The 27,050-nt window shown below is 41.8% G+C and overlaps 1 protein-coding gene across 1 annotated transcript in view; it reads left to right on the forward strand.

The window, feature by feature from the left end:
* Positions 1-3,820: 3,820 nt before the first annotated feature.
* The window catches only part of plcl1 (phospholipase C like 1), a 142,056-nt gene continuing 118,826 nt past the window's right edge, over positions 3,821-27,050 (forward strand). Inside the window, exon 1 of the mRNA XM_004569839.5 lies at positions 3,821-4,792. Coding sequence (XP_004569896.3) covers positions 4,604-4,792 — 189 coding nt within the window. The 5' untranslated portion in view covers positions 3,821-4,603. The remainder of the gene's footprint in view (positions 4,793-27,050) is intronic.

Raw genomic sequence — 27,050 nt, forward strand, 5'->3', positions numbered from 1 at the left:
TGTGGAGCGTGTGAGCAGCTTCAAGTTCCTGGGAGTCCACATCTCCGAGGATCTCACCTGGACGACCAACTGCTCCAAGCTGGTCAAGAAGGCTCACCAGCGCCTCTTCTTCTTGAGGACTCTGAGGAAGAACCACCTGTCCTCAGACATCCTGGTGAACTTCTATCGCTGCACCATCGAGAGCATCCTGACCAACTGTATAACAGTCTGGTACGGGAACTGCTCTGCCTCGGACCGGAAGGCGTTGCAGAGGGTCGTGAAAACTGCCCAGCGCATCGCCGGAGCACCACTTCCTGCCATAAAAGACATCTACAGGAAGCAGTGTCTGAAAAGGGCTGGGGAAATCATCAAAGACCCCAGTCACCCATCACATGGACTCTTCACCCTCCTGCCCTCTGGGAGGCGCCACAGGAGCCTCCGGACTAAGACCACCAGGTACCGGAACAGCTTCTTCCCCACAGCTGTCAGACTCCTGAACTCTGCCTCCTGACATCTGACCCACGTTAAACTCATGGACTGAACATACACACACCCACAATGGACAACTGTACCCTCAAACACAATAATAACATGGACTGAACCACCACTCACAACCACTAGCACTTTATATAGCCTCTGTAGAAACTATCTACACCCTCACTTATCTTAACTGCACTACTGTATAGCTCTGTGTAAATAATCATTCTGTACATTCGATAATTTTTAATCCTACAACTGTTTACAACTTGCATAGTTCCCATTTCTGTATAGCTGTATATCCCAGATTCTGTAAAGTTATTTATTTCATATTCTGTATAGTTTTTCATATTTATATTCATATCCTGTACATAGCTTGTACTCACTACAGCCTGTACATACTTATAGTTATAGAATATTCACAACATACTTCACACCGTGTACATTATAACATACCATAATAGACCCATTTCTGTAATATACTCACATATCTATATTATTGCTAATATATATTGTAATATATCTATATCACTAAAGCACTTCTGGATGGATGCAAACTGCATTTCATTGCCCTGTACCTGTGCATGTGCAATGACAATAAAGTTGAATTCTATTCTATTCTATTCTATTCTATTCTATTCTCTGTGTGTTAGCCCTGCGACAGACTGGACACCTGTCCAGGGTGTACCCCGCCTCTCGCCCTATGACAGCTGGGATAAGCTTCAGCGCCCCCCGCGACCCTGAAAAAAGGATAAGCGGAAGCAAATGGATGGATGGAGGTGTGGTAAATGTCTGGTTGTACTCTTTTCATGTGATATACCTTTACGTTGCTGTTCATGATGAAAATGAATACAAAGTGGCAGTTTTATGTGGCATTTGAATATATAACAAATAAAATTTGTTGATATATAATAATGTTTTCTTTAAAAGTCATCAGCTTCCTTGGGATGGGCTTAGTTTTCATGAAACCTGGAAACTACAAGGCAACAATCTGTGCCTCCTCTCCTTTTATGGGAAAATATAAACAAATGAATTCCTTCTTTCTCCGAACAAACCAGCTTGCATACTTACTAGCAGCGAGGTGCCACTGGCCAGCTTTATGCACTAATAGGCCTCACCCACTGACCAAATTCCACAGCTGTGTGGCTAAAGGTCCAGCCATACACACACACACACACATTCATATCTACTCAGTTGGGAACACCTTCAAATAATAATTCAGGGGATTCAGTGAGTTTAAGCCAAATCTCGACCAGCTTCAAAGTGTTTCCACTACATGAGAAAGGTGCTGAAGTTCAGCTGGGATTTAGGACTCTTTCATGTTGGCTTTGTGGCATAAAGGTATATTATTTCACATGAGCATTGTAAGTATACTCTCTCTGCAGGATCTGCTTAAACAGGAATATTGTTGATATATAATGGCAGAGGCTCACAGTCACACCTGTTTAAACGCAGTCAAATTTCACATTATTTATTATTTAAACTGGGATTTTTAGGCTCCTCGAATAAGACTGTTTGGATTTCATGATGAGTTCGAATTAAAAATAATTTTTGAAAGTATTTGGAGTTGACTGCCATGACACTTAACACATATATTCATGACTCCCAGAGGATGAATCCGATAAAGTGACTTTCAGCTGCTCCCTTACTCACAGCAGGTAGCTTCACATGTTTGAACCAACAGATTTTCTTTCTTTTTTTCTTTTTTTTTTTTTTTACACCAGATAGCCTTCCTGCCACAACTCCAGAGAGATTTGTGTCTCCTACCAGGATTGAACCAGGGATTTTCCACGTGGTAGGTAAAAAAGGAAACACTTTCGATGTATGATGATAATCCCTTTGCTTAGCAGTGCTGCTTTTAATGACATGATAGCCACGTTCCCCAGAGGATGAATCCTATGGATTATGAGGATCTCCTGACTTTTCTTCAGCACCTCATGGTGGTTTATGTTAGGTTATTAATAAAATGTCGAGGCAGTGAGAGCCCTGAGATGTCTCAGATATTCTTGTTCCCCAGAGGATGAATTATGTAGACACTGATCATACCTTTTGTTTTAAATGAAATGAAGACTTGTTAATTTTTCTCCCAGATAAATTCTACTCTTTCTTTAAGCTTCCAACTTGATGATTTCTGTCTGTAGTATCTAAATCAGATGGTCAGCACCTGTCACCTGCTTTGAATAATGTGGTTGGCTGGGGTTCCGGCTTCCTTCCACAGTCCAAGGACGTGTGTGTTAGGCTGTCAGCTGTCCGGGGTTTACCTCGCCCGAGACAATAAATGGATGGGTGTTTTGCATCCGTCTTTCCCAATACTTTGTGGCATCTGTCTGCATCAGTTCACCCTGTTTATACGTCACTGAGAGAGCAGTAAATCCCTGTTGCTGCCTCTTGACCCTGATCTCTGACCTCCCTGGAAGAGGCTGCTGCTGTAATGAATGAATAATGTAACACACCTTTATTGCACCTCTGCACTAGTCATTACTGGTTGCCTGTCACTCTAAATCAGCATCCACTGAAAAGGTCAGAGGTCATAGGTCAGGCTTGAAGCACATCTGTCTCAGTTCTCAGTTGCCTGACCATGAAACCCAGAAGACGGGTTGGTCCTCCTGGGTAGTTTGATGAAATGGCTTGTTTTGATGGGAAATTCCCATTTCCCTGCATTCCTCTCAGTGGGTCAAAAATATGTTTTACACTAAAAAAAGAAGTTCAGATTCGATGTGAGAGGCTCAGTGGATTTTTTTTAGTTTCATTATCTGGTTTTCAGGCTATGTTCTACAATATTTGGGACTTATATGTGTAACCTGGGATGTCTAACAGCATTAGGTATAAAGGCTTTTTTTCCCGTCATATCAGACCTGAACCTAAATGTTGCTTTTATTATTCATTGTTATTGTTTGGCCAGTTTATTTATGAATTCTTTGCCAATAAAACATCAGACTATAGTCAGAGTCAACACATCACTTTTCTTTTGCTCTGCTTGCATCTAGTTTTGAGGTAAGCGAAGAAAAACACCAGAAACAACATTTTGATAAAAGCATTCATTTACACTGAAAACCTGCCTAAACTGAATGCGTAAAATCTGTTCCTCCTCTAATCCAGGAGCTGAGCTTAATTAGAATCAAATATATGATCCATTTCAGCACATCGGACATGATTTGCTAACTCTGTGCGGATAAAATGGTTTAAATTTAGGCTCAGCTGGGAAATACAACCAATACATTAGCCCACATAATGTCCTGTCAGCTCCTCCCCACGAAGTGTTAGGAGTCTCTCTCGGTCCCGTGAACTCGGTCGTCCACCTATCGGAGGCTCTGAGTGGCTCGGATCTCCCCAGCCGCCGCGCGCACTGGCTGCTCCGCGCGTCATTCGTGCTTTTTGGCCGGCGTGTGGGAGGAGCTGGGTGGAAGCGGTGAAGGGAGGGGTTCGCGGGCGAGAGGCGGCGCGACTGTCAGTTGTGTTCCGCGTCCTCGTCAAAAGTGGGCTCTTGTTGGTCTGAGTGCAGCCAGCACAGCCGGAGCGGCTGTTTCAGTGAGAGCGACGCGCTGCCAGGAGGCTTAGGTTTGCTCCTCTCCGCACTTTGACGTCCTCGCGCTGTGGGAAGAAGGCAGGGGAGCTGCGCAGCCACGCAGGCTCTACTCTGAAGTGTCCTCCAACATTTTCTCTTCAGCAGCAGAAAAAAAAGAAAGGAAGAAAGAAAAGGCGCTCCCCGAAGCTTTACGCGCGCTCCCATGTAGTCCCGCTGTTCGAGCAGCAGAGGAGGCGGACGGGAGACGGAGAGGACTTGTTGCGCGTCTCCGGGGGACGCATCAGTTCAGCTTTCATCCAAGTGTGTCTGCGCGCGCATGTGATGCTCTGATTGGAGCGGACATGGACTGTGGAGATCAGCTCCGACTAACAGCCTGAAGTCAGCGCGGATTTGTGCTCAGCGACTGAGAGAGTCTGCTCACAATCAAGGAAACCGGGGTGCTTAGTTTCCTCCAGGCGGACAGAGCTGCTGCTGCTGTCGGTGCTGAAGACAGGACTCGTTTCATCTTTAAATGGCATCCAGGCACAGCAGAGGCAAACTTTATTCGGGTCAGATCCGACGAGTTGATTAATTTTCCCTCTCAAATTACTTTTAAATCAACTCCTCCGTATCCTCGTCGACATGTCTGAGCGTGATGGATGTGGAGATGGGCTGTGCAGCGACGAAGCGCCCGACTATATTCCACAGAGAGCGCCCCGCGGTCGGCGCAGCGGTGTCATCCTCCCCGGCGGCGGCGGCGGCGGCCAGGACACTGATACCATCCTGCTGGAGTCGGTGAAGGCGGCACCTCGCCGGAGCAGCATCATTAAGGTAGTGTAACGCCAACCCAGCCTGCCACACTGTTTATTTATTCATTTATTACTTGTTGTTCTGGCTCAGTTTTCCCGTTAAGTCATGAGAACATGAGCCCGAACGCCAAACACTGGATCCGTTGGATCCACTTTGATTCATTCACGGTTGGGAAATGGCTCAACAAGTGACACGCCTCCTCAGGAGGAAGCCAGTGAAGCTGCAGGGACGAAAATTTTGGGAATAAAATGTCACAGCTTGCTTTTAAATGTTTTGACTTTCCAGTCCCTGTGACGCCAGGGTTCACGGACCACTGCACCTTCCCAGTGCCATCCAAGAATTTTCATGGCGCGGATGCATGCCAGCACCCACGCATGTCATAGCACACTTCTAGCTTATAATGCCTGTAGTGTATTTTATCTTTTAGGTAACATGTACCTAAAAGATAAGTCCACAGTTTGTGTCTTTATCATTTGAACAAACAAATGAGCTGAGCAAAATGTGCACAGTTCTGAGCCAGCTGCAGGGAGAGGATCGTGCACAGCAAGGGTGAAAAAATGCGAGTTGTTTATGGATGAAATGCTCTGATAAGATCTTCTTCACTGTGCTTCCCTGCACTATGCGTACTTCCATCCTGGCTCACACTGTAAATAAATGTTACCTGGTTCACCCTCGTCTCTAAACTCAAACTCACCTCGGCTTACGCTGGAACGACCCCTCACCTGCTGGCCCCCTGACCTCTGACATGCTGCTCCAGCCTCACCTGTGCTCGGGTTGCAGGTCACTAAACTTTCACAAGGAGCTGAGTGAGGAGGATCGTGTTTGAGGGATGTCTAACATATCTGCTCAGCAGGATCCTCTCCACCTCGGCTCACATGTCACTTGACTTGTAGCAGCAGTGTATGTTAATAAAACTCCAGGTACCGAGCTACTTAAGTACAATTTTAACCCTCCTGTTGTCCTGGGGTCATTTTTTACCCCAGAGGACAAAAGGAGTGTGGCAATCAGGAGGACATTACAAAGTTTAAGCTTCTTCTCCTGCCTGTATGAAAAATTCACAATGCAAGAAATGAATAAATGAGATCAAACGTCACTAAAATTTCGTAGTTTGTGTATCACTGGTGTAGCCCACCTGGGTGGGCAGGTGACTCATATACTTTTAGGCTATTGCTGTTGTGAGGTCTGGGTTCAAATCTGCCTTGGGGTCATTTACCTCTGTCTGTTCCTGTCTTACTCTCCAGTGTTGTGTCTCAAGAAAGCCCCCCCCCCCCCCCCAAAATAAATCCTATAATTTCACTGTTTCTTGCAGCATGTGCTTGCAGCAGGTCAGTTACCCTTTTTCAGTGCTAGGGCTTCTCTAACTGTGGACTAAATGTGGAGATATATATGCACATTACATCGACGCCCCTAAATCAACATCTTTATGCGCGTCTCAGACAGTGTAATATATTAGTTATTATTAGTTTTTTCTGTAACTGTGAGTGCTTTCAGTTTGTGAAGACAAAATTTTGCTCCCAGTTTCTATATTGTGATGTTTGTGCTGTAGTCCTTCCTTCACATTAGAGGCAAACACTGAGGTTTATGACCTTCTGAGTCCGCTTCCCATCTGATGCTATCAGGTCATTCCTATATTTCATGTCAGCAGTCAAGTCACATGGGATGGTGACGTTTCTGGCCCTCATCAGGGGTGTACACAGGCAGAGAGAGTCAGCCCCATCTGGGTGACCCAGCTGAACACAGAGTCCTTTGACAGCTGCCGGCAGAGGAAGTAGATAAAAAGATGGACGGATGAGAAGCGTGATGTCGGTGACAGCCACTGTAATTAATGGAAATGTGTCAGGATGTCAATTACTGCTAACAATCAAAAACAAATTGGATTATGATCCACCGAAAACCCCAACTTTCCCTGATTCATAAAGTGACTGTGATGCACTGCTCATTGTTGACCTGTGTTTAGGAGGAAAAGACCTTTCACATCCTCTGATAATAAGAAAGTTTGTTAATATCAAAGCTATAGTCTTACCTTTTGGTGTAGTGAAACCATATAGAAATATGTGGCTATAACTATATGGACAATGACAGTTATTGTGAATTAATTGAATGTGGGGGTTGTTGTGTTACTTCTTAGGAAATCATCCCCACCAGCAACCAGATTCATTAAGAACTAAAGCGTCTTAAGAAATTTGAAATGACTGCTCTGATGTTTTTTAAGTTACAAGTTCGTCAAAGTTTAAAAGAAGATGAACAAAACAACCACAGAGACACTAAAGCTGACCTCAAAGCTCAAAACCACCACAGAGAGACTCAAACATACAAAGAGATGTAAAAACTGATAAAGTCTGATTTATGCATCATTTTCTAGTAGGATTGCACTTTTAATTTATAAATACAAAGCAGGAGTGACATAGTGTTCAAAGTGAAGGAGTCACACATTTTTCCTCCGTCTACACACACAAACTGGGATCTCTTGAGATGAAACCAACAGAGCTTTTTACTTGAAATATGTTACCCTTTACCTTCAGTGAACGTGAAGTGAAAGGACGCGGCTGCTTCCTTCACATCTCACATTACTATGACAACAAATGCTCACGTGCCTGCAACACCCACACAAGTTACATGTCTGTGGGTACACACACCCCTGTTATTGCAGAACACCACATCAAAACACACACACACACACACACACACACACACACACACACACACACACACACACACACACACACACACACACACACACACACCTAAGTCACTCCTTGTCCAAACTTTTGCACTGATGCAGCAGTTGCACCTTTTAGCTTTTAGCTCAGGACCTTAAATGTAGCTAACAGCAGAGATCATTATATCAGTTTGTTCTCCTCTAAGAAGCTTTAAAGGGCGTTGAATTCATCAAATGGCTCTTATATGAAATTATATGTATATATGTACACGGAAACATTAGTATCGTAACACTTTCATTAAATCTGTCACCTTTCTCCGTACCTTACATATTTAATATGTTTGAAAAATTTGCTGTGTCCACTAGAATATAAAGTAATGCCCATGGGTTCCAAACAATATTCGGCTGCACAGGAGGAGTTTGTGGCGTCACTCTAGATATGTGTGAGAACACTGAGTACAGACAGGGAGTGAGGGGAGATGGTGACAGGTATGACCTGCAAAACAAGTCACTGGACAAATGTTTGTTTTGGACCTGGGTATTCTTGAGTTTTTTGGTCCAATTTTTATCCAGTCAAAAAAATCGTGTTGTTCTAGTCTGTGTCGCAGTTCCTGGTAATCTGTCAGTACTGAACCTGTTCTCAAAGAACAGCAACCTTATTAGCAGACCTCGAGAACTCATGCACATTTGCAACAACATTTTTATTAAGCAACTACAACAAGTGTTGGGATCTCTGGTGATCAAATGTTTTGGAGTCATGGCTGACAGGATTACACAAGTGTATGTCTGTTACCTCTGAACCGCTGTTGTTCATCTTTTCCCCTCACAATCTATCTGGGAGAGTTTCACGCCCATCCAAACCCTGAAAACCTTCCAGCAGCCAGTCACCTCTTGACCCCTCTTGCCAGAAATAGCTTGTCCTCCTTTTCCAGTTTAATAAGCAAATAATTGTATGTGTAGGGCCTCAGAGAAAAGCCCTCTGTTGCTTTTTAAGGGTGGAGGGGCACAGAGAAGAGTGTAGTAAGAGCAATGTGAGCTGGTTTAAAATGCACAAACTTGCTTGTTAGTTCATTCGCTTTAATTTTTTTCTCGCTAATACAAATTAAGTAACAAAATTGGTTGAAGACCAGAGTATCTTTCAAGAAAAGAATCAGCAGAAAGACGCCTGAATACACAGCAAAACTTGAAAGTCTTAAACTGTTCCCACCTCATCATTCAGGCTCATTCATGAGTTATAATTCAGGTTGTAGTTGCTGAGGCAGCTGCCAGACGCTGCTTCATCACGTATAAAGAGTGAGCAAAGGGGACGTTAATCTCAATCAAGTTAAACACATTAGGCTCAGGCTGTAATATCAATTTTCCCTAGCAAACCATCAGAAATTAGCTTACGACATTACTGTGTAACAGACCAGAAGGCAAAACATGCACTCTGTGGTAGACATGCTAGTCAGGCTGGGGAGTGGGGTGTAGGATTAGCAGTGAATGAAAACAAACACACGCAGACTCACACACACGCAGACACACAGGTTTTCAGGATCGAGCTCAGGGGAAGGCTTGGTTGGATGTCTCCCTGACAGGCCTGCGTGTTGGCTGACTGCTCACTGCTGGAGTGCTGAAGGACACCATCTCTCTCCATCTCTGTTGCTGTAGTGTTTTGAGCGTAGAGCCTTGATGCCTCACAAGTTGACTAAAATTAAAATTGCAGCAGCGTTTCCAGGAGCCATCGAGTTTCCTAAACATCACAGATGTTTAAGAAGTGAGACAGGAATTAATGCATTATCTAATTCTTTTTCACAAGCAACTTGATGGAGATATATTCATCTGGCTCTGTCTGAAACAAATAATGTAACCACTATGCTATTCGAGCTCTGGAGGCCAGGATTACTGCATTGGAGACTCGGCTTCGTACCCTTGAAGAACCTGTAGCTACCCAGGCCTCTGTAGCCGGTGCATCCAAAGGTAGCGTAGGCTCCGGAAGGACCCTGAGCAGCCGGGGAAACAGGATGGCTGGGTGATGGTGAGGAGGAAGCATAGTCTTAAACAGAAGCCCCAGGTACACCCCCAACCTGTTCATGTGTCTAACCGCTTTTCCCCACTCTGCGACACACCCGTCGGGAATCAAACTCTGGTAATTGGCGATTCTGTTCTGAGACATGCGAAGCTGGAGACTCCAGCAACCATAGTCAATTGTCTTCCAGGGGCCAGAGCAGGCGACACTGAGGGAAATTTAAAACTGCTGGCTAAGGGTAAACGTACATTCAGTAAAATTATAATTCACGTCGGCAGTAATGACACCCAGTTATGTCAATGTTTGTAAAGACCCTTTGGCTGGCTTTCTGATTTTCTACATCTGAAGATATTCATCAAGAAGTGTTTATCATAGATTCCGCCCGTGTAAGTAATACTTTATACTTTGTGACAAATATTTGGGGAACATCATGAAATGTAACATCCCCAGTGAGTGTGCTGTCCTGTGGATGGCCTGAGTTCAGCCATGGTGAATTGACTGAGATGTGAAGTAGCCAACGTTGTTACTGGCCAGCATTGCAGGGATTAGACAGTCCTGCAGAGAGGAAAACTAACGTTTCTATCTGGCCCAAACTTGGATAAGAGAACACCCGGGATATTAGTTGAACCATATACAACAACAATTGCTACATAATAGCTGTCTGGAAAGGTCTGATGCTAAATGATTAGCAGTGAAACGAGCCTAAAATGGCTTGTGTCAGGTTAAAACGAGGGACTGTATAAAGCGTCAGTAGGATTCTTTTAAGCTGAATTATGCAAAGCTACTTGAGTAGCTGGAGTATCATAATAAAAACATAGAGCTGGTTATAATAATAGGTCTCCTTTTAAAAGCCTTTTAAAATCATAATGAGGTGAAAACATAAAGGTTTAGAAGTGCACAGGAATGTGGCTCTCATCCATTATCCCAGTCTGCCTCTTGCCCTCCTGCAATCCGCTCTCCTTGTTCTGCATCTTAACCTTGCCAGTCCCGGCAACTTTCTTCCATTTGCCACCACTTTGATTTTTGTTGTTTTCCAAGGCATCATTGTTCTGACTTCACTCTAATTTTCGGCCACCCCCTGCTGTGCCGAGATGTGAACAATGATTTGCTTGCACTGTACTCCTGGAAACCCGTCAAGAGTAATAACAAAGCATCCCTTGTGGTTATGTGGATTTTGTGTGTGATCAGTTGCTAACCACTAAGGGCCCTCTGTCTTCCAGTATCATTCAGCCACTGGTGCCACATCTCTCCGAGTACAGACCTCATCACAGCTGCTGGTCAGGAGTTTGTGTGAGTGAGAGCGAAAGAGACAAAGCACATGTGGCTCTGTACACACACTTGTTATTGTTATCATTTCTCCACACTTGTGCGTCTTTTGGCCTTGGAGGGTTCAAAAATAGAGAGACGGCAAAAGTTATGTCTCTTCACCTCAGAGTATAACGTGAAATTTTGTAGTAATAAAAAAACAGCTAATACAGGAAGAATGTATTATGGTGCCTGCCTTTACAGCGCAGTGTTGTGTGAAAATAACAGATCCATTTCTATAATATTTAAAAAAATCTGATCCATGTAATTGTAGGAAGTAGTAAAAAGCTGAATGCAAAGAGAATTAGCATAGGTACAAAAAGTAACTGTTAGAGCCTGACTGATTGATCAGTAGGCCAATACTATACATTTGCCGATATATTGGTATTTGAATGATCAATAGTGGTGGCTGTAGCTCAGGAGGCAGAGGAGGTCATCCACTCATCAAAAGGTTAATGGTTCAGTCTTTGGCTGCTCCAGTTTCCAGACAAGATACTAAAGCCCAAGTTGCTCTCCAATATGTTGATCAGGGTATGAATGCATGTGAAAGAAAGTTTGTATGTGCTTGTATAAATGGTTGAATTAGGCAAGTTCTATAACACACATTGAGTGCTCAAGTAGAGAAGAGAAGTACTATTAAGGAACTAGTCCATTTACCAATAAACGAAAATTAAAATGGTAAAGAAGAGATGGGAGAACGAGCAAGGGGAAGACATTCAAGGGTCCAAAGCCTGCATTAGCCTTATATGGCTACCTGCTCAACACAGCTGGGGTTTCACTTGATGCAAAAACAGTTAGAAAAGAGCTCGGGAGCCACCTGCAATAGCCAGAAGAAGAAGGCTAATTTAGTCTTATGAAGGTGTACCTATAAAAATGAACCATATAAGATCTCAGAGAGTGTCGGGAAAAGGAAAGTGAGAGCACTTTGGTCTCAGCACATTATTGGAGAAAGCTATAAAGCAATCTCTGAAATCTATCTGAAAGCCCATCTATCTACTATGAGGCAAGAAATAGAGTATCTTCTGAACACAGTGAAACAAATAGATCAGGTAAAAGCTAGGTACCATAACATCACAACATCTGCTCATCTGCCTTCCTGATCTGATACACGTGGATACTTCACACATGAAAGGCAAATTTAATAGAGTTAACATTATTGGGAATGTCCACTTACTGTGTCAACTTTACCTCTGGACAGTTTCAGCGTTCTGGAAATCTATTCTCCAAACAGATGAGCCAACAGTGGAGCTGTTTTGTTACCACTAAAATAACCATATTTGGTGAAAAGGCAACACTGCATCCAACTAAAAGAAACTTTTTTCTAACACTAACATTATTGACCGATATTAACTATTAGAACATTGAGGACTTTGCATAATGAAAGGAACCAACGAATCAGGCTTATCGAGACATTCTTCAGTAGAATGTCATGTTGTTGGATATGGGTTTGAAGCCTGACTGAAAATGGGTCATTCATCAAGAAAATGGCCCAAAGCATTCCAGCAAAATAATCAAGGCGGAAAAAGACTAATTGACAGTCTGCATTAGCCATGTCAGAGTATGTGATCAGAAGGCTGTGGCAAGGAGCAGTGTGCAAAAACCCCTGAACCGGGGAAAAGACATGCTTTTCTTTTCTTTATATAGAAGTTCTTTGGTTGAATAATTGTTGGTAATGTGGATGCAAGAAGCTTTTGACAACTGTTAGTTTACATATATAATCTAAAGGCATCTCAATCAAATAAAATGTTACTAGTGTCACAGGTAATAGAGAATGCATTTAGCTATTTTGCTAAACTAGGCTAGTAGGCATTGAGCAGCACAAGGATTTTTTATTATTAAATGGAGCGCCTACATTGATTTCTGTCAATTGCAAACATGCATCAGAATGAGCTTTTTGTACAAGAAAGGAAAAAAGGTATTTTTGGCTATGCTATTGCGACGCTGCTTGTAACAATGTGGTGTGTAGTTCTCTTTGTATTTCACAAGGTTATACAAAGTAAAGGTCCCACGTGTGTCACGGTAAAGTATTAAGGTCACATGGCTTTGTAGGTTAGTGTATGTACATTTAATGGATCGTGTTTAACTTGAATAATCTGACTATAATCAGAAGTTTAACTTTTTAAAGGAAGCAATCACTTGACTGATACTTGAGGATGTATTTTATAAGGAGCTATAATCAAGTTTGTTGTAAGTACGGGAAATACAGCTCACAAGCGAGGAGTGCACATCACTGATGTGCACATGATGCACATCAGAAGGCTTCCAGGCCAATCTGAGGAAAGTAGAATTTTACAAAAGGTCTTAAAGAGACAGGAGCTAAAACATCAGAGAAAGAGGCGTAGAAGTGAGCAGCTCAAATTTTCAAATTCAAATTCAAATTCAAATTCAAATTCAAATTTTATTTGTCACGTACACAGTCATACACAGTACGATATGTAGTGAAATGCTTGGACAACTGCTCGTGACCTAAAGAAAACAAAAAAGGAAAAGGCTATGAATAAGATAGGATATGAATAAAGGGTCTGTATCAGTTAAAGGTAGTAAATGATGACCTTGGAAAAAAGACGCATTTGCTTAAAGCACGTGAGAGTGTGCTCGTATTTGTTGTCAGAGTTAATGCGACCAATATGGGATTTTAACGGTGAACTTCACTGCAAAGTCGACAAGGTCTTTGGTGCTGGAACTGCAGACGCTAGAGCGTGGAGAGGATTTTGGATTTGAATAAGTGAAAACACAGAGTAGTTTAAAGTTGAGTGGGTGCCATGCAGGGTGACTGTGGGCAAGGATAGAGGAGAGTTGTTTATATCTACAAATCACTTCCTGTTTAAAGCTCTCTGATGCATCCATCCGCATAAACACATGCACAGCTGTCTTTCTGTCACTGTCAGTCTTTGGGTTTTTCCCTGTGAAAAAGAGAGGGACAAAGAGGAAAAAGAAATGTCAGGAAGCAAAGAGAGCAGAGGGATGTTGAGATACACACACGGAAAACTGCTCAGTGTGTTTTGACGCGTTGTAGAAAGCGAAGCGCCAAGAAATAAATGTGAGGGAGGGTACTGAAAAAGGAGCGAAGGAAAATTAGTGTCATCCAGGCAGATGTAGTTTGCAGTGTGTGTGTGTTTGTCTGAGTGTCAGCGCAGTAGTGTGTGGCGTTAACCTCAGGGTGGATGTATCTGAAAACTCTAGAGACTGCATGTCAGCTTGTTTTGCTGTGTTGGGCTTCAGCCTGGAGAGCAGTGCACAGACACACCAACAGACATTCAGATCCTAAATGTTACAACAAAGACCATTTTCTCACTGTGCTTGCTAGTTTGAATCCCTTGCTCAAAAACACTGCTTCTTTGGGATGACATGGAATTTGATCCCAATACCACTGAATTTCCACCACATTAATAATGCACTACAAACATACTGCACTAAAGCATATGCACATGGTATGACTCTATTTATATTTCGAGCTGCTGCTGTTAGCATTGGGAGATAACATACTAAATTAATCCAAAGCATAAAGTGTATGTAAGAGACAGGTGTAGGTTCCAGGTGAATGTGATGTTATGATGGCTATATCCATTAGAGCCTAAACAATTTATCAGCGAGCCAATATTAATGACCGGTTATTAGCTATTTGCTGATCTATCGGTACTGGCTGCATTTATCAGCCTATCAATGTTCCCTTTTTATATAAGACCTTAACAAGATGCACAAAAGATTTGCTTAAGGCCCACAAACACAAATTCCTCTTTTTATGTTGTAAAAATTAAAACTTTCCAAAACCTCAAAAATACTTTTATAAATTTCAAGTTTTGTCTGACCAATGCTCTGAAATTAAGCCAATGTACAGCCGATTACCAAACATAAAGACAGCAAATGTAGCTGTTGATTTCAGTTTCCTGTCATTATGCTAAGTTAAGCTTATCTTAATTGAGTTGCACAAACATCAAAGTTGTATAAGAAAATATTTATCATCTTTGTAGTGACACCAGGTACTGTCTATGAATCACAACCCAATCACAGTAGACTGAGAACGACGACGAATGTTTCTTTAATAATGTCAGAACAAGACAACGTAAAACATTTTTGTCTGTTGTTTTCTTTTTGCTGGCAGTGCAGGAATGTCGTTTGTGATGTTATCGTGATGCAGTCATGAACTTTATTTGTATGAACTGTGATTCCACTGACCTAGACCAGCTAATCGTCATGGACTTGGTTTGGGGGTGAAAATGTGCACATTTCAGTGTAACCGTCTCTGGATTGTAGCTCTGGTCTTTTGTCTGGCCTGTTGCTCTGTAGCATGTTTTCTGCAGCAGTGCTGCATCATTACAGTGTGTTCGGTCCAGCTGACATGTTGCTTGACAAAGACAGTGGGTGTGTCCTGACTTACCAGAAACTTGTATCTGGTCGTGTGTGTGTGTCATTTACAAATGTTTGTTGCTGTCTGAAGAATAAACAGCTGTCACGTGATTGTGAGCTTTTCTCTGTAAGCATGTATGAGTGAGTGTCTGTCAGTGAGTTTGTGTTTGCAGGACATGTTTCATTTTTTTCAGAGAGGAGGAATGTGCGCGGCTGCCAGGGTTGGCCTCTGTGACTTCACTTGGACTAGCACAGATCCCTGGCAGCACATACACCTGCTGCCATGGTAACCACATATGACAAACTCCCTCCACATTCTAACCTACCCCTTCCGCTCTCTGTGGTGTTGACCTGTAGTACTCAGTTTGTGGTTTCTGTTTACACAGGTTCATTGTGGGTTATCAATTAGTTTTTCTGACACAAGGCAAATCCCCATAAGCTAAATAATTGATTTTAAAGTGAAGATCTGGTTGAAGTGTTTGGGTTACTGTTCTCACTAGAGTCCTTTTAAAGGATGGAAACACAACTGTGCTGAAGAAATGTGTTGGCAGTCCTGTGTTGCTCATCGAGACCAAGCAGGTCTTAGAATGAACACGTTTCTTTGTCACTGCAGCACATCAAATCAAACAGTCTAGGAATGTTCTTGATAAGTCTACCCATGCCCAGTGCTGTGGTGGGTCCATTTGTAGATGTTAGATAGATCCTTTCCCATTTCCAGTCTTTATGTTAAGCTAACAAAAACATATTTGGTGCTTTTTTGCTGATGCTTGTAGATTAGCTTGGCATTACGACAGTAATCAGACAGCTAACTTTGCTGTTTTGCGATAAGCTCTGTGGTTGGCTGTAGATTAGCTTAGCATGACAAAAGAATCCCGAATAAACAGCTACCATTGCTGCTATATGACAAGCTGATCTGCTACTGCCTGTAACGTCATGTACATGCTAGTCTGTTAGCCCTGAAAATGTGTCATATTCTCTGCTGCTTATCTGGGTCCAGGTCACAGGGGCAGCAATCTAAGCAGACCTCCCTCTCGGTGGCCAATTCCTCCAGCTCATTTGGGGGAATACTGATGTGCTTCCTGCCAGCTGACAGATATAATCTCTCCAGCGTGTACTGGGTCTGCTCTAGAAGAGCGGTCTCCAACCTTTTTTGCGCCACGGACCGGTTTATGCCCGACAATATTTTCACGGACCGGCCTTTAAGGTGTCGCGGATAAATACAACAAAATAAAACTAGTACCGGTACCGAAAAAAAGAAGATTTATTCATAACACACGTGAAAAGACCCGGGAAAACCGAGTTAACGATAAAAACAACAACAAAATAACGCTGAAAACCGATAAAAACCCTGAAAACCATACATTTCACACCTGAGCCTCAACTCTCGCGGCCCGGTACCAAACGACTCACGGACCGGTACCAGTCCGAGGCCCGGGGGTTGGGGCCGCTGCTCTAGAATATATGCCTGGAACATCTCACCTAGGAGGCGCCCATGTAAAGCTTTCCCGTAAAGCTAAAAATATTACATTTTAAGTACCTACAAATGTTTATGAACAAGAAATTCTTTCATGTAAAATATTTTAGTGCCTTGATTTGACTTTTGCTGCCAGAATCACATACATTTTGTCATGCAACAAACATCTATGTGCCTGCGCCTGTGCATCTGTGGAAATTTACATTACAACACACTAACTACACATGCACCTCCGGCAGTAGTGATATAATACCAATGAGTACTCGGCCATGGTGTCCCCAGCTGTCCATGTCCATGTCAGGACCAGAGTATAATCAAGGCAGAAGTCAGCAATCAAACTGAGGCAGGTTAATGTCATCGACTGTTTTAACTATTTTGTATTTAAACTGTCAAGTGGCAGCTATTATTCTCCTGTGTCAACCTCAAGTTTCTGAATCTTATGGTACCATGGTTATGTCCATTTGAAGAGTGTACTGCGAGTGTACTAAGATGGGTTTTCAAACATTGCTCCTGTGGAGTCCGAATGGCATGCTGCTTGATGTGGATGATGGTCAAATGCTTACTGGTTGATAAGTGAACTTGAAAAGGGAAGGAAGCTACAGCAGAGTTTACCTGCAGACTAGTTGAACCACATATTATTGATACTGTACCCATCTGACACAGACCCACAGACTGGTCTGCCAATGTGCCACCACCACTGAACCATAATTTCTCAATAACAGAGCACTGGTAGCATTTTGATAGTGGGAAACATACAATATATGGACAAAGTACTGGGCCACCTACAGGAGCAGCTGGGCCATGCCGTAAATCTCCCGGTGCACAGTGTTGGTGCTGATGTTAATCCCAAAAGAGGTTTTGAAGTCTGAGTGATTGAATCAGAAGAGCTTTGGCAACTTTTGTTCACTATGTGCCTCAGCACTTGGCAACCTCACTCTGTACACTCTGTAACTTTATGCATTCTGCCACTTTGTGGCTCAGTTACTTGCAGTTGGCTGTAGGATATTCAAGAGGGAAGAAAATACACAAATCTGCTTGTTGTAACAGCGCCATTCTGTTAAAATATGAAATTCAGTAAGCTCTTTAGAACAAACCATTCTTTCAGAAATGTTTGTCAAGGCAGGCTTGATGGCTAGGTGCTTTGTTTATATATATATATATATATATATATATATATATATTATTTTTTTTTGATGTATGTGTATGTTGTTAAGATTGGATTGAAAACACCTGAATTCAAAGATTAAGATGTCTATTAGTGATGGGATTTCTGGCTCTTTCGGCTCCGAACCGGCTCTTTAGGTTGTTTTGTTGCTTTAATTAATTTATTATTAACAACAATATAAAATTATGTACAAAAGGAATTACTAATGTAAAAAAAAGTGGTTTTATTTATATATGTTTATACAGAAATATATGCAGTGGCCCCTAGAGACAAAGCATGTACAAACTCCAAAACACATCTCTAGCGTTAACTGAACTTCCAAAACAGAGCTGCCTAGATCACTTAAATTATACGACTGAAAGCATATATGAGTGCTTGTGTATTTATACACAAGCACTCATATACAGGGTGGGCCATTTATATGGATACACCGTAATAAAATGGGAATGGTTGGTGATAAAGTCCTGTTTGTGGCACATTAGTATATGTGAGGGGGCAAACTGCTCAAGATGGGTGGTGACCATTTAGAAGTCGGTCATCTTGGATACAACTTTTGTTTTTTCAATAGGAAGAGGGCCATGTGACACAAACTTATAGATAATGTCACAAGAAAATCAATGGTGTGCTTAGTTTCAATGTAACTTTTAAAATTTTCTACTCTCATGTGAAATTCCAATTTTAAAGCTTGTCATGAATCGCTGTGTGGCAGGCAGGAATTGGACCCAAAATGCAGGCCCTTAGACACGAGGGATGAACTCAAAACCACAGCTTTGTTTGCTGGCATGGGAAAAATGAACATACAAAGCAAACTAAACTGGAAACAACTGGAAACAACTGAAACTCACAGGGAACCCACAGGGCAATCCGCACAGCATGACAGTACAACACAACAGAGAGCAAGGGCAAACACAGGGCTTATATACACAGGGGAGTAATCAGGGAATGGGAAACAGGAGGGAGGCACGGCTGGGAATAATTGGACATAACGAGACAAGGGGAGAGAAACTAGAAACACTGACGAGAGACACGGACCTACAAAATAAAACAGGAACTCACACATGCAAAGACACAGACTAAGAAATGCAGACTTGACACAGGAATACACAGGCAGAAAAGACTAAACACTGAACTGCGGAAGAACAGAACTAAAACCCAAAGAAATAGAAAAACAGAACCAAAATACATCACAATAATAGAAAACACAAAACGCTGGGTCAAAAGACCCAGGATCATGACAAAGCTGTTCTAGTGTTTTTCAACCTTTACTGATATTAGAATTTGTATTATTTTTGATTTTGCCTTCAAATTCTCACATTTGTCAAGGTTTCCTTCCTTCAGATGATTCTGTTGTTACACTGGTGCACTCTCTCCTATATCAGCTTTATTCAGCCTTGGATAGCAACAGAGGAAAAATGGTAAACGACACAAAGGGTGGCAGCTTCACAGTGAGCCAGGCACAGGTACAGAAGGACAGTCAGGTGTTTTGAAGGCACAATTTGTTGGGACACGTCATATGGAGTTATTAAGCAGAAAAGGCTAGAGCAGAAGAAATAGATCCAAGGGTGGAACGTGCAGAAATGTGCAAACAAACAAACAAGCAAACAGTGCAGGTGTTTGTCAGCCCGCAGCAATATATTGTCACAATATTGCTTCTGTCCCTCACAAAATAACATTCTGCTGCCTCTGTTAGGTTGTTTTTGCCCCAGACGGTAACATTTCATCTCTTCTCTTTTTCTCCAGGTGTTGATATTGCCTAAGGTTGATTGTCTTGTTGTTCTGTGTGCAGTTATACAAATTTTGCACTCTCAAGTACTCTCCTCACGTTTCAGTGGGTTTTATACTATTATGTTTTTGCTGCTGTGTAAATTATAATTACATTGGTGAAATTTACTGGATGTTCCTAGTGATCCACTTCCTGGTTGATGAGGGGAAGAATGTACTGATTGAATGGTAGGACTACGAAGGGCTGTTTAAAAAACCAACACCCCCCCCCGTCCCTGTCCAAAACCCCCCCAAACAAAAAACCCCCAAAAACCCAGGAATCAGCACAATTTCATAGATAAGGTTGAATAATGTGTATTTAAGTAGTTTTTACTTTTACTTTGTAGGTTAGCATTAACGTTTGCTACTAAATTAGCCAAAAATAGATATTGTTAGTTTTTGCATTAGCTAGTAGAAGCTCGTAGGCTGGTTCACTCGGGAGTCCAGACTTCCGAGCAGTGGTGGTCCTAGCTTGTTTGGCGCCCTGGGCGAACACTCCCTCTGTGTCAGGCTGACCTGACATCACAGCTCAGGTCGGCTATATCAATGTGAAACAATTTGGAAAAATTGTGGAAGACGCTGGATTGATTTGTTCATTATTTGCATACTGGAATGATCTTTGAATGTTGGAAAGAAGAGTGTACCATTATACTGAAGTAAATACTGAATAACTGACAGATTTGTAACATTTCAATAACATACTGAATAGACTAGAATATATAAACCTACAGGTAACAACCAGTATTATATTAATCTTATGTATAGTCCTTAATCTTATTCATGACCATTATTGTAATGTTACATTACGACAGTTCAGCCTCATACAGAACTCAACAATCAATGACTGAAACACACACTTTATCTCTTTTCAACATTTGACATATAAACAGAACTCACATTGCTTATTGAACAAATAACAAAGGTCAGACGTTACAATTATTTTATTTTATTCTAGTCTCTCTCACAACTAACAACAGCCAGATGGTGTTCAGAATCGAGTTCAAAACACATAATTTGATGATTTCTGGAACTGACTTCACATCAGTCTTCTTCTTCTGAAAATGCTCTTGCCTTCCTTTCTGGATTAAATCAAAACAGGTTTTAATTCAAAATAAAATGTTAAATCAAAGATGAGTGAAAGATTCAGTTCAAAATAGATAAAGTTGAATAAAAGGATCCAGTTATGGAGGTTTAACTTTAATTTCAGCATGATGGATTTGCTCCAGAACATGAAACAGATATAACCTAAGTGAGTTATCGCTCCACTGACAGGCAAATGCCACCGAGGGTTTTGAAGGCAGTGTGCTGGGAGCAGGCTGTTCTAAGCGGGTATCACAAATCCTGACTGCCCAGTTAGCGGATGGCTGGCGAGGGATACTGGCTGTCATACTAGAGGGAATGGACATCTCTGAAAATGTTGGCAAATAGGAAATAGCTTGATAAATCTAACACATATTTGAAAATTAGGCAATTCTCACCGAAAAACAAGTTTTATTGTGATAGCTGCAAATAAAATGTCTACAAAGCTGTAACATTTGTTGCAGGTTTATACAAGGTTTAAGTGGAAACTATATAATAAAAGACGTAAAGACATCTGAAGACTAAGGCTTCCTCATTTCACACTCACACATACATGTACAGTGACTTAGCTGCTGAGGTGACTGCTCTGTGTGCTGGCTGGTGGACAATCTCACATACGTGGAAAAACCAGGCACTCCTCTTTGTCTCTGGCACACTAACCTGAGTTTAAATGTAAGTCAGATCTCTCTGTTTCATAGACGCCATCCATGACTTGTAACCTTGAATGAAGTCATCTTTGGTTTGTTTCCTTGGCTACCAAAAGGAGACTAAAAACACTGACTTCCTGGACTCTTTGGCTCTTTTCTAATGCACACACCCATTTCTTTATGCCAACAGATTTTTGGAGGGTCTCAGCTGTGAATACAATCCTCTGAGATGAAACTGTAGGGTGGATCAGGCTCATGTTTTCAGTGGAGCTTTAAGTCAGTGTGGAGAGAAAAAGAGAAATACCACAAAACATTTCCATGGCTTAGCTTAGCAATAACCAAGATGTTCATGAAAATGTGACCGCATTGTACACCAGGAGAATTCTGCTGGATTTCAGCCTGAAACCTATTGTGGCTCCAGTCGTTATGATCAGCTTGGATTCTCTCCCACTTGGGCCTTTGTCTTGTGACCTTTTGGAAATTGATCCGTTTGAATGATAGTGCAGCACATGACAGCTAGCATGAGACCGTGACACAGCAAAGCTAATTTTGCAACTATATAAGAAAGCACGATTGCCATTACTGATGACAGTTGGCTCACCTTTAATTCAAAAGCAATGATGTAAGAATTTAGTAAAAGCCGGGTGATGCAGTACCACCCGAAAGGTTGGACACACCTCATCATTCCAGGATTGATCTCCACCTGAAGCGTTTTCTGAAATAACAACAAGTGATTTGGAGTTGATATACTAGTTGGCTGCTTTTCCATCACTATCATCCATCACATTACCTAACAGTCCTTAAAGATCCTAGAGGAGCATTTTGTCCCTTCATAAATAATGATGAAGATTTTAGCTCAGTGTGTCATGTGACTTTATAGTACCCATGTGGCTAAATGTTTCCTTGAACTCTTGAGAGCCAGTTAAAAACTGTTTAATGTTAAATATTTTCTTAAACAACTACAAACCCAATGACATGGTCCTGAGTCTTTAATGGACATCTCTGCTGTGGACTAATGATTCGTTCTTTTGGATTTAAGAAATATTGCTGTTCAGTCCTGTGAGTTTCGTTATGTATATTTCTAGCTCTTGGTTCTGTTGGATTGTGTTAGTACCCTTTTATGTCCAGTGTTCCTAGTCTTGCTTTTGTGTCTTGTCATCAGCATCTCCTGTGCTAGTGAGTCATGTCTCCATTATTGTTTACCTTTTAGTCTGTGTTGTATAAGCTGCTTCCTGTTTTATTTTGATAGTCTCTCATCTCTTTTGCATTATGTTGACTTTTCCTTCCCCTGTCCTGTTATGTCTAATTTGTTCCTGCTGTGTTCTCCAGCTGTCTGCACACCGTTAATCACCCTCCTGTGTATATCTTGTCTCAGACTCCCTTTGTCCCTTGGAGAGAATGTCTGCTCACAGTGCTGTGTGTCCCAGTCCTCATTTATTTCTACTTTAGGTTCAGTAAGTTTCTGTCTTCCTTTTACGTTTTGGTTCTTTGTGTTTTTGTACTCTGGACAGCCACCTCAGTAGACGGCACGTTTATGTTTCATCCCATCTGTCTGAGAGTCTGCTTTTGGGTTCTCGTCTGTTCTACACACCCAAATACAAAAATAAATATCCATAAACCCAAATTTTACTAACAAAAGAAGACAAAATATATAAAAGTTTTGGACCAGGAAAATTAACAGTTTTAAGAAAAGAAAGATCATTTTTAATTTGATGGCATCAACACCTCTCGAGAAAGTTGGGACAGGATAACAAAAGGCTGGAAAAGCAAATGGTACAAAACAGCTGGAGCAACAAAGTGGGTCAAAAATCAGTAACATACCTGGGTTTAAAAGGAGCATCTTAGAGACGCAGAGTTTGTCAGAAGTAAAGATGGGCAGAGGTTCCAGTCTGCAAAAAACAAACAAATTGTGGAACTGGTTTAAAATAATGCTCCTCAAAATATCATTAAAATATTCTGGGAATCTGGAAAAATGTCAGTGCCCATTGTACAAAGCCAAAATGAATATTGGATTTGCGTGAGCTTCTGGTCTCCAGGCATCACTACATTAAAAATGGGCATAATTCTGTCATTCAGATTCAATCAAAATTCAAATTCTTTTTGAAAAACCTGGACACCATGTCCTCCAGAGTAAATAAGGGAGGCACCATCCAGCTTGTTATCAGCACTCAGTTCTGAGGCCTGCAGCAACATATGCTGTCATCCAGGTTCTGTCTTTTTCAGGGACACCCATGCACATTTCAACAAGATAATGTTAAACTACATACGTTGCCTTTTAGAAAAGCATGGCGTTGTAGTAGTAGAGTCTGAACTGTCCTGTCTGTGCTCCAGACCTCTGATTTGACACATCATCAGTCAAAAAAATACACCAGAGAAGATGCCCGACCTCTATCAGACAAGAACCAGATAACATTCTTCTCCCAATTGCCCAACAACTGGTCTCAGTTCAGTTCCCAGATGTTTGCAAAAGAAGAGGGGAAGAAGAGGGCCCCATCCCAACGTTTTTGACATGTGTTACTCTAACGAAATGAAAAATGAGCCAATAATTTAAAAAAATGGTACAGTTCCTTAGTTTTTATGTTCTATTATAAATAAAATATGGGTGCATGAGATTTGGAAGTCATTGGATTCTGCCTTCATTTATAAGTGTTTATTTATTATTTATTGAATTGATTTATTTAAGGGCAGCACGGTGGCACGGTGGTTAGCACTGTTGCCGCACAGCAAGACGGTTTTGAGTTCAATTCCACCATCAGGCCAGGTGTGGAGTTCGCATGTTCTACCTGTCTTTGCGTGGGTTCCCTCGGTGTACTCCGGCTTCCTCCCAATTACAGTCTTTAGACTTTAATTGATTAATCCCATAGGTGTGAATGTGAGCACGAATGGTTGTCTGTCTCTATGTGTGTTAGCCCTGCGACAGACCGGCGACCTGTCCAGGGTGTACCCCGCCTCTCGTCCTATGACAGCTGGGATAGGCTCCTGCGACCCTGAAAAGGATAAGCAAATGGATGGATGAATTATTTGAAATATTTATAGTAAATATTAAAGTCTCAGCTTTTTCAGAATTGGGTTTTTACTTGACTTAGAAAACTTTAGCAGCTGGGTGGCTGTTTCTTTTTACAGACTAAGTTTTATGCTTGGTATACATAAGTTAAAATTCCAGTTCCATTGTACTGCCCTCGAATGGGCATTTTAAAGCATTCCTGACACATTGCATTCACAGGACTGGGACAGACATAAGTTGACAGGTGCACCGAGCATGCTGAAAGGACAGTAACGTTTCATTTTTAATGCCAAAGAAAGTGAAGAAGCGATGCATGTAGCAGGTAAAGGTCAAGTCTCCTTGAGCTACTCGGGAGGCAAACCTTGAATCTTCTCATCCATAGTTGGATGTGTTATCTATTGCACCACTATCCCTTTGTGGCCTGGCCTTTTGTAACTCCTTTGTTTCTGTAGCAGTTCTCCTTAACAGGTTTATTAACAAAACAAATGCCCTGTATGAGGGTCAAGCTCATGACCTTGCTCACGCTGCGTACCACACTAATGGAGCTCAGTAAGCTGTAAAAGCATGTACAATGGATTCTGTGGTGATTAACCATCTTTCACTAATCTCATGATTAGTCAACGTAGAAAAGTCAGCACCCCAATAATAAATACTCAATAAACTGGTGAGACAGTAGTGAGACATCAGCCACCAGACATTTTCCTGACACAAAACCTACATCTATTAGTTCATGTGTCCCTTTTCAGGTTCAAAATCACAACTGAATCAGATTTTTAAGATCTATCAGGATTGATTTATAAAAACATATCTTCAAAACTCACTTGTGAATGTGATGCTATGAGAGAGCGCATACTGGAAAATATACCTAACTTCAGTCCATGTAAAACGCAGCAGATCCTGGAACAAGTCATGCATCAGTAGTTAGGAACACTAACTGCAGCTGCTGTGACCCAGATTTGAACAGGTTTGCTGTAACCACAATGCAGAGTGGAGTCCTAACCACTATATGATCACAGCTACTCATTGACCTTGAAACCCTGCTGTTGTGATGGCATCTCAGCCCTGCTAATGCTGTGGCACATGAGCTCTGAATGTTAACATTAGTACTTTTTTCTATGCCCTGTTCACTACACTGCTAGCCCTCCACACTATGCCGTTACATTAAGGGGTTGTTTGACGCCTATGGTCCTTTAATTAGCAAAGAAGTATCGAGAACATAATCAAATTGCTTGTTGAGTTGTTCACATGTGTGCCTAATGAAGCAGATCCTAATCTGGCTGTGTCATATTATATTGTCCATAGAACATGGCATAAAACTGTCACATCACAATATCAGTGATGCACAGGAACATTTTTTTTGCAAAATATGCGAGAGAGCTGTTCTTGGTAAAGGTGGAAACAGAAAACTGGTTTTACCACTCGAGAAAAAAACACATTGTCAAGTACAACTAAGGCACATGAGGAGGAGATACAGAGGTACTCTGTGGTTAACCACCTTTCCATTACCTGACGTTACCTAGTCAACAGGGAAATGTCAGCATAGCCATTGTTGACCTTAAGACTCTGTTGTTGTAATGGCATCTCAGTTCTGCTGATGCTTTGGCATATGAGCCCTGAACACCATGCCTTTGAGTTTGAGTTTTTGCAACATTGCACAACAACAGATATGATTGTGTAATTGGCAAACAACTGTCGAGAGCATGTTGAGCTGTTCACGTTCTAAAGCAGGAGATTTTAATAAAAGAAGAAGCCTGAGGCTTGGCAATAGACAGAGCTACAAATACAGATGCAGCGTTCACATGTTCACCACACCAGTGTTTGGCCTTTTGTCACATATGGTCACAGTGTCACTTAAATCCTCCTGAGTGGCACTAAGAAATAATGGCCAGAAAAGAGTTTTTGTAGAGTCGTCTGGTGCAACACATCTAAGGAAAGTTGGGACAGGACCATGTGTGGGAACTGTGGAGACCAGTTTCTGGACTTTGTGAGAAGAATGTTCTCATTCTTGACTTCCTGACTGACTTCTTTGTTGTATTTTTCACTTTCATGTTTTCAGTTGCTGAGAGGTCTGGAGCACAGGTAGACCAGTGTAGCTTCTACTACAGAGCCATGTTTTTGTAATAGCTCCTGTGCACAGTTTAGCATTGTCTTGCTGAAGTTTGGAAGGCCTTCCCTGAAGCATGACACCATATGTGCTCTAAATGTTGTATTACATTTCAGAATTGATGTTGCCTTTTCAGATATGGAACCTGCTGATTCCACCGATGCACCCCCCATACCATTGGAGATGCAGACTGAGTGCCGATAACAAGCAGGATGCGCCCTCTCCTCTTTAGTCAGGAGCATGTGGCGTTTTCTATTATTAATTTCAGATTTCAATTTGTCTGTTCACAGAACAGTTTCCACTTTGCCTCGGCCCGTTTTAAATGAGCTTTGGCCCAGAGAAGAGAAACAGCGTTTCTGCATCATGTTCACATATGGCTTCTTCTTTGCATGATGGAGCTTTAATCCCTATCTGTTGATGGCACAGTGAACTGTGTTCACAGAGTGATTTTCTGGAAGTGTTCCTTAACCCATACAATGGTTTACATGACAGAATCGTGGCCTTTTTGTAATGCAGTGCTGCCTGAGGGCTTGGAGATCGTGGTCATTCAATACTGATCTCTCGTTTTATACCCAATCACGTTACTGACCTGTTGCCAGTGAACCCAGTTAGCTGCAAAATGTTCCTCCAGCTGTTTCTTTTTAGCAACACTTGCTTTTCCTTTTGTCACCTTTTGTTGCCCCGTCTCAACTTTCTGGACAGTTGTTGCTTCCATCAAACTCAAA

Source organism: Maylandia zebra, linkage group LG16 (genome assembly GCF_041146795.1).
Source record: "Maylandia zebra isolate NMK-2024a linkage group LG16, Mzebra_GT3a, whole genome shotgun sequence".
Classification (NCBI taxonomy): domain Eukaryota; kingdom Metazoa; phylum Chordata; class Actinopteri; order Cichliformes; family Cichlidae; genus Maylandia; species Maylandia zebra.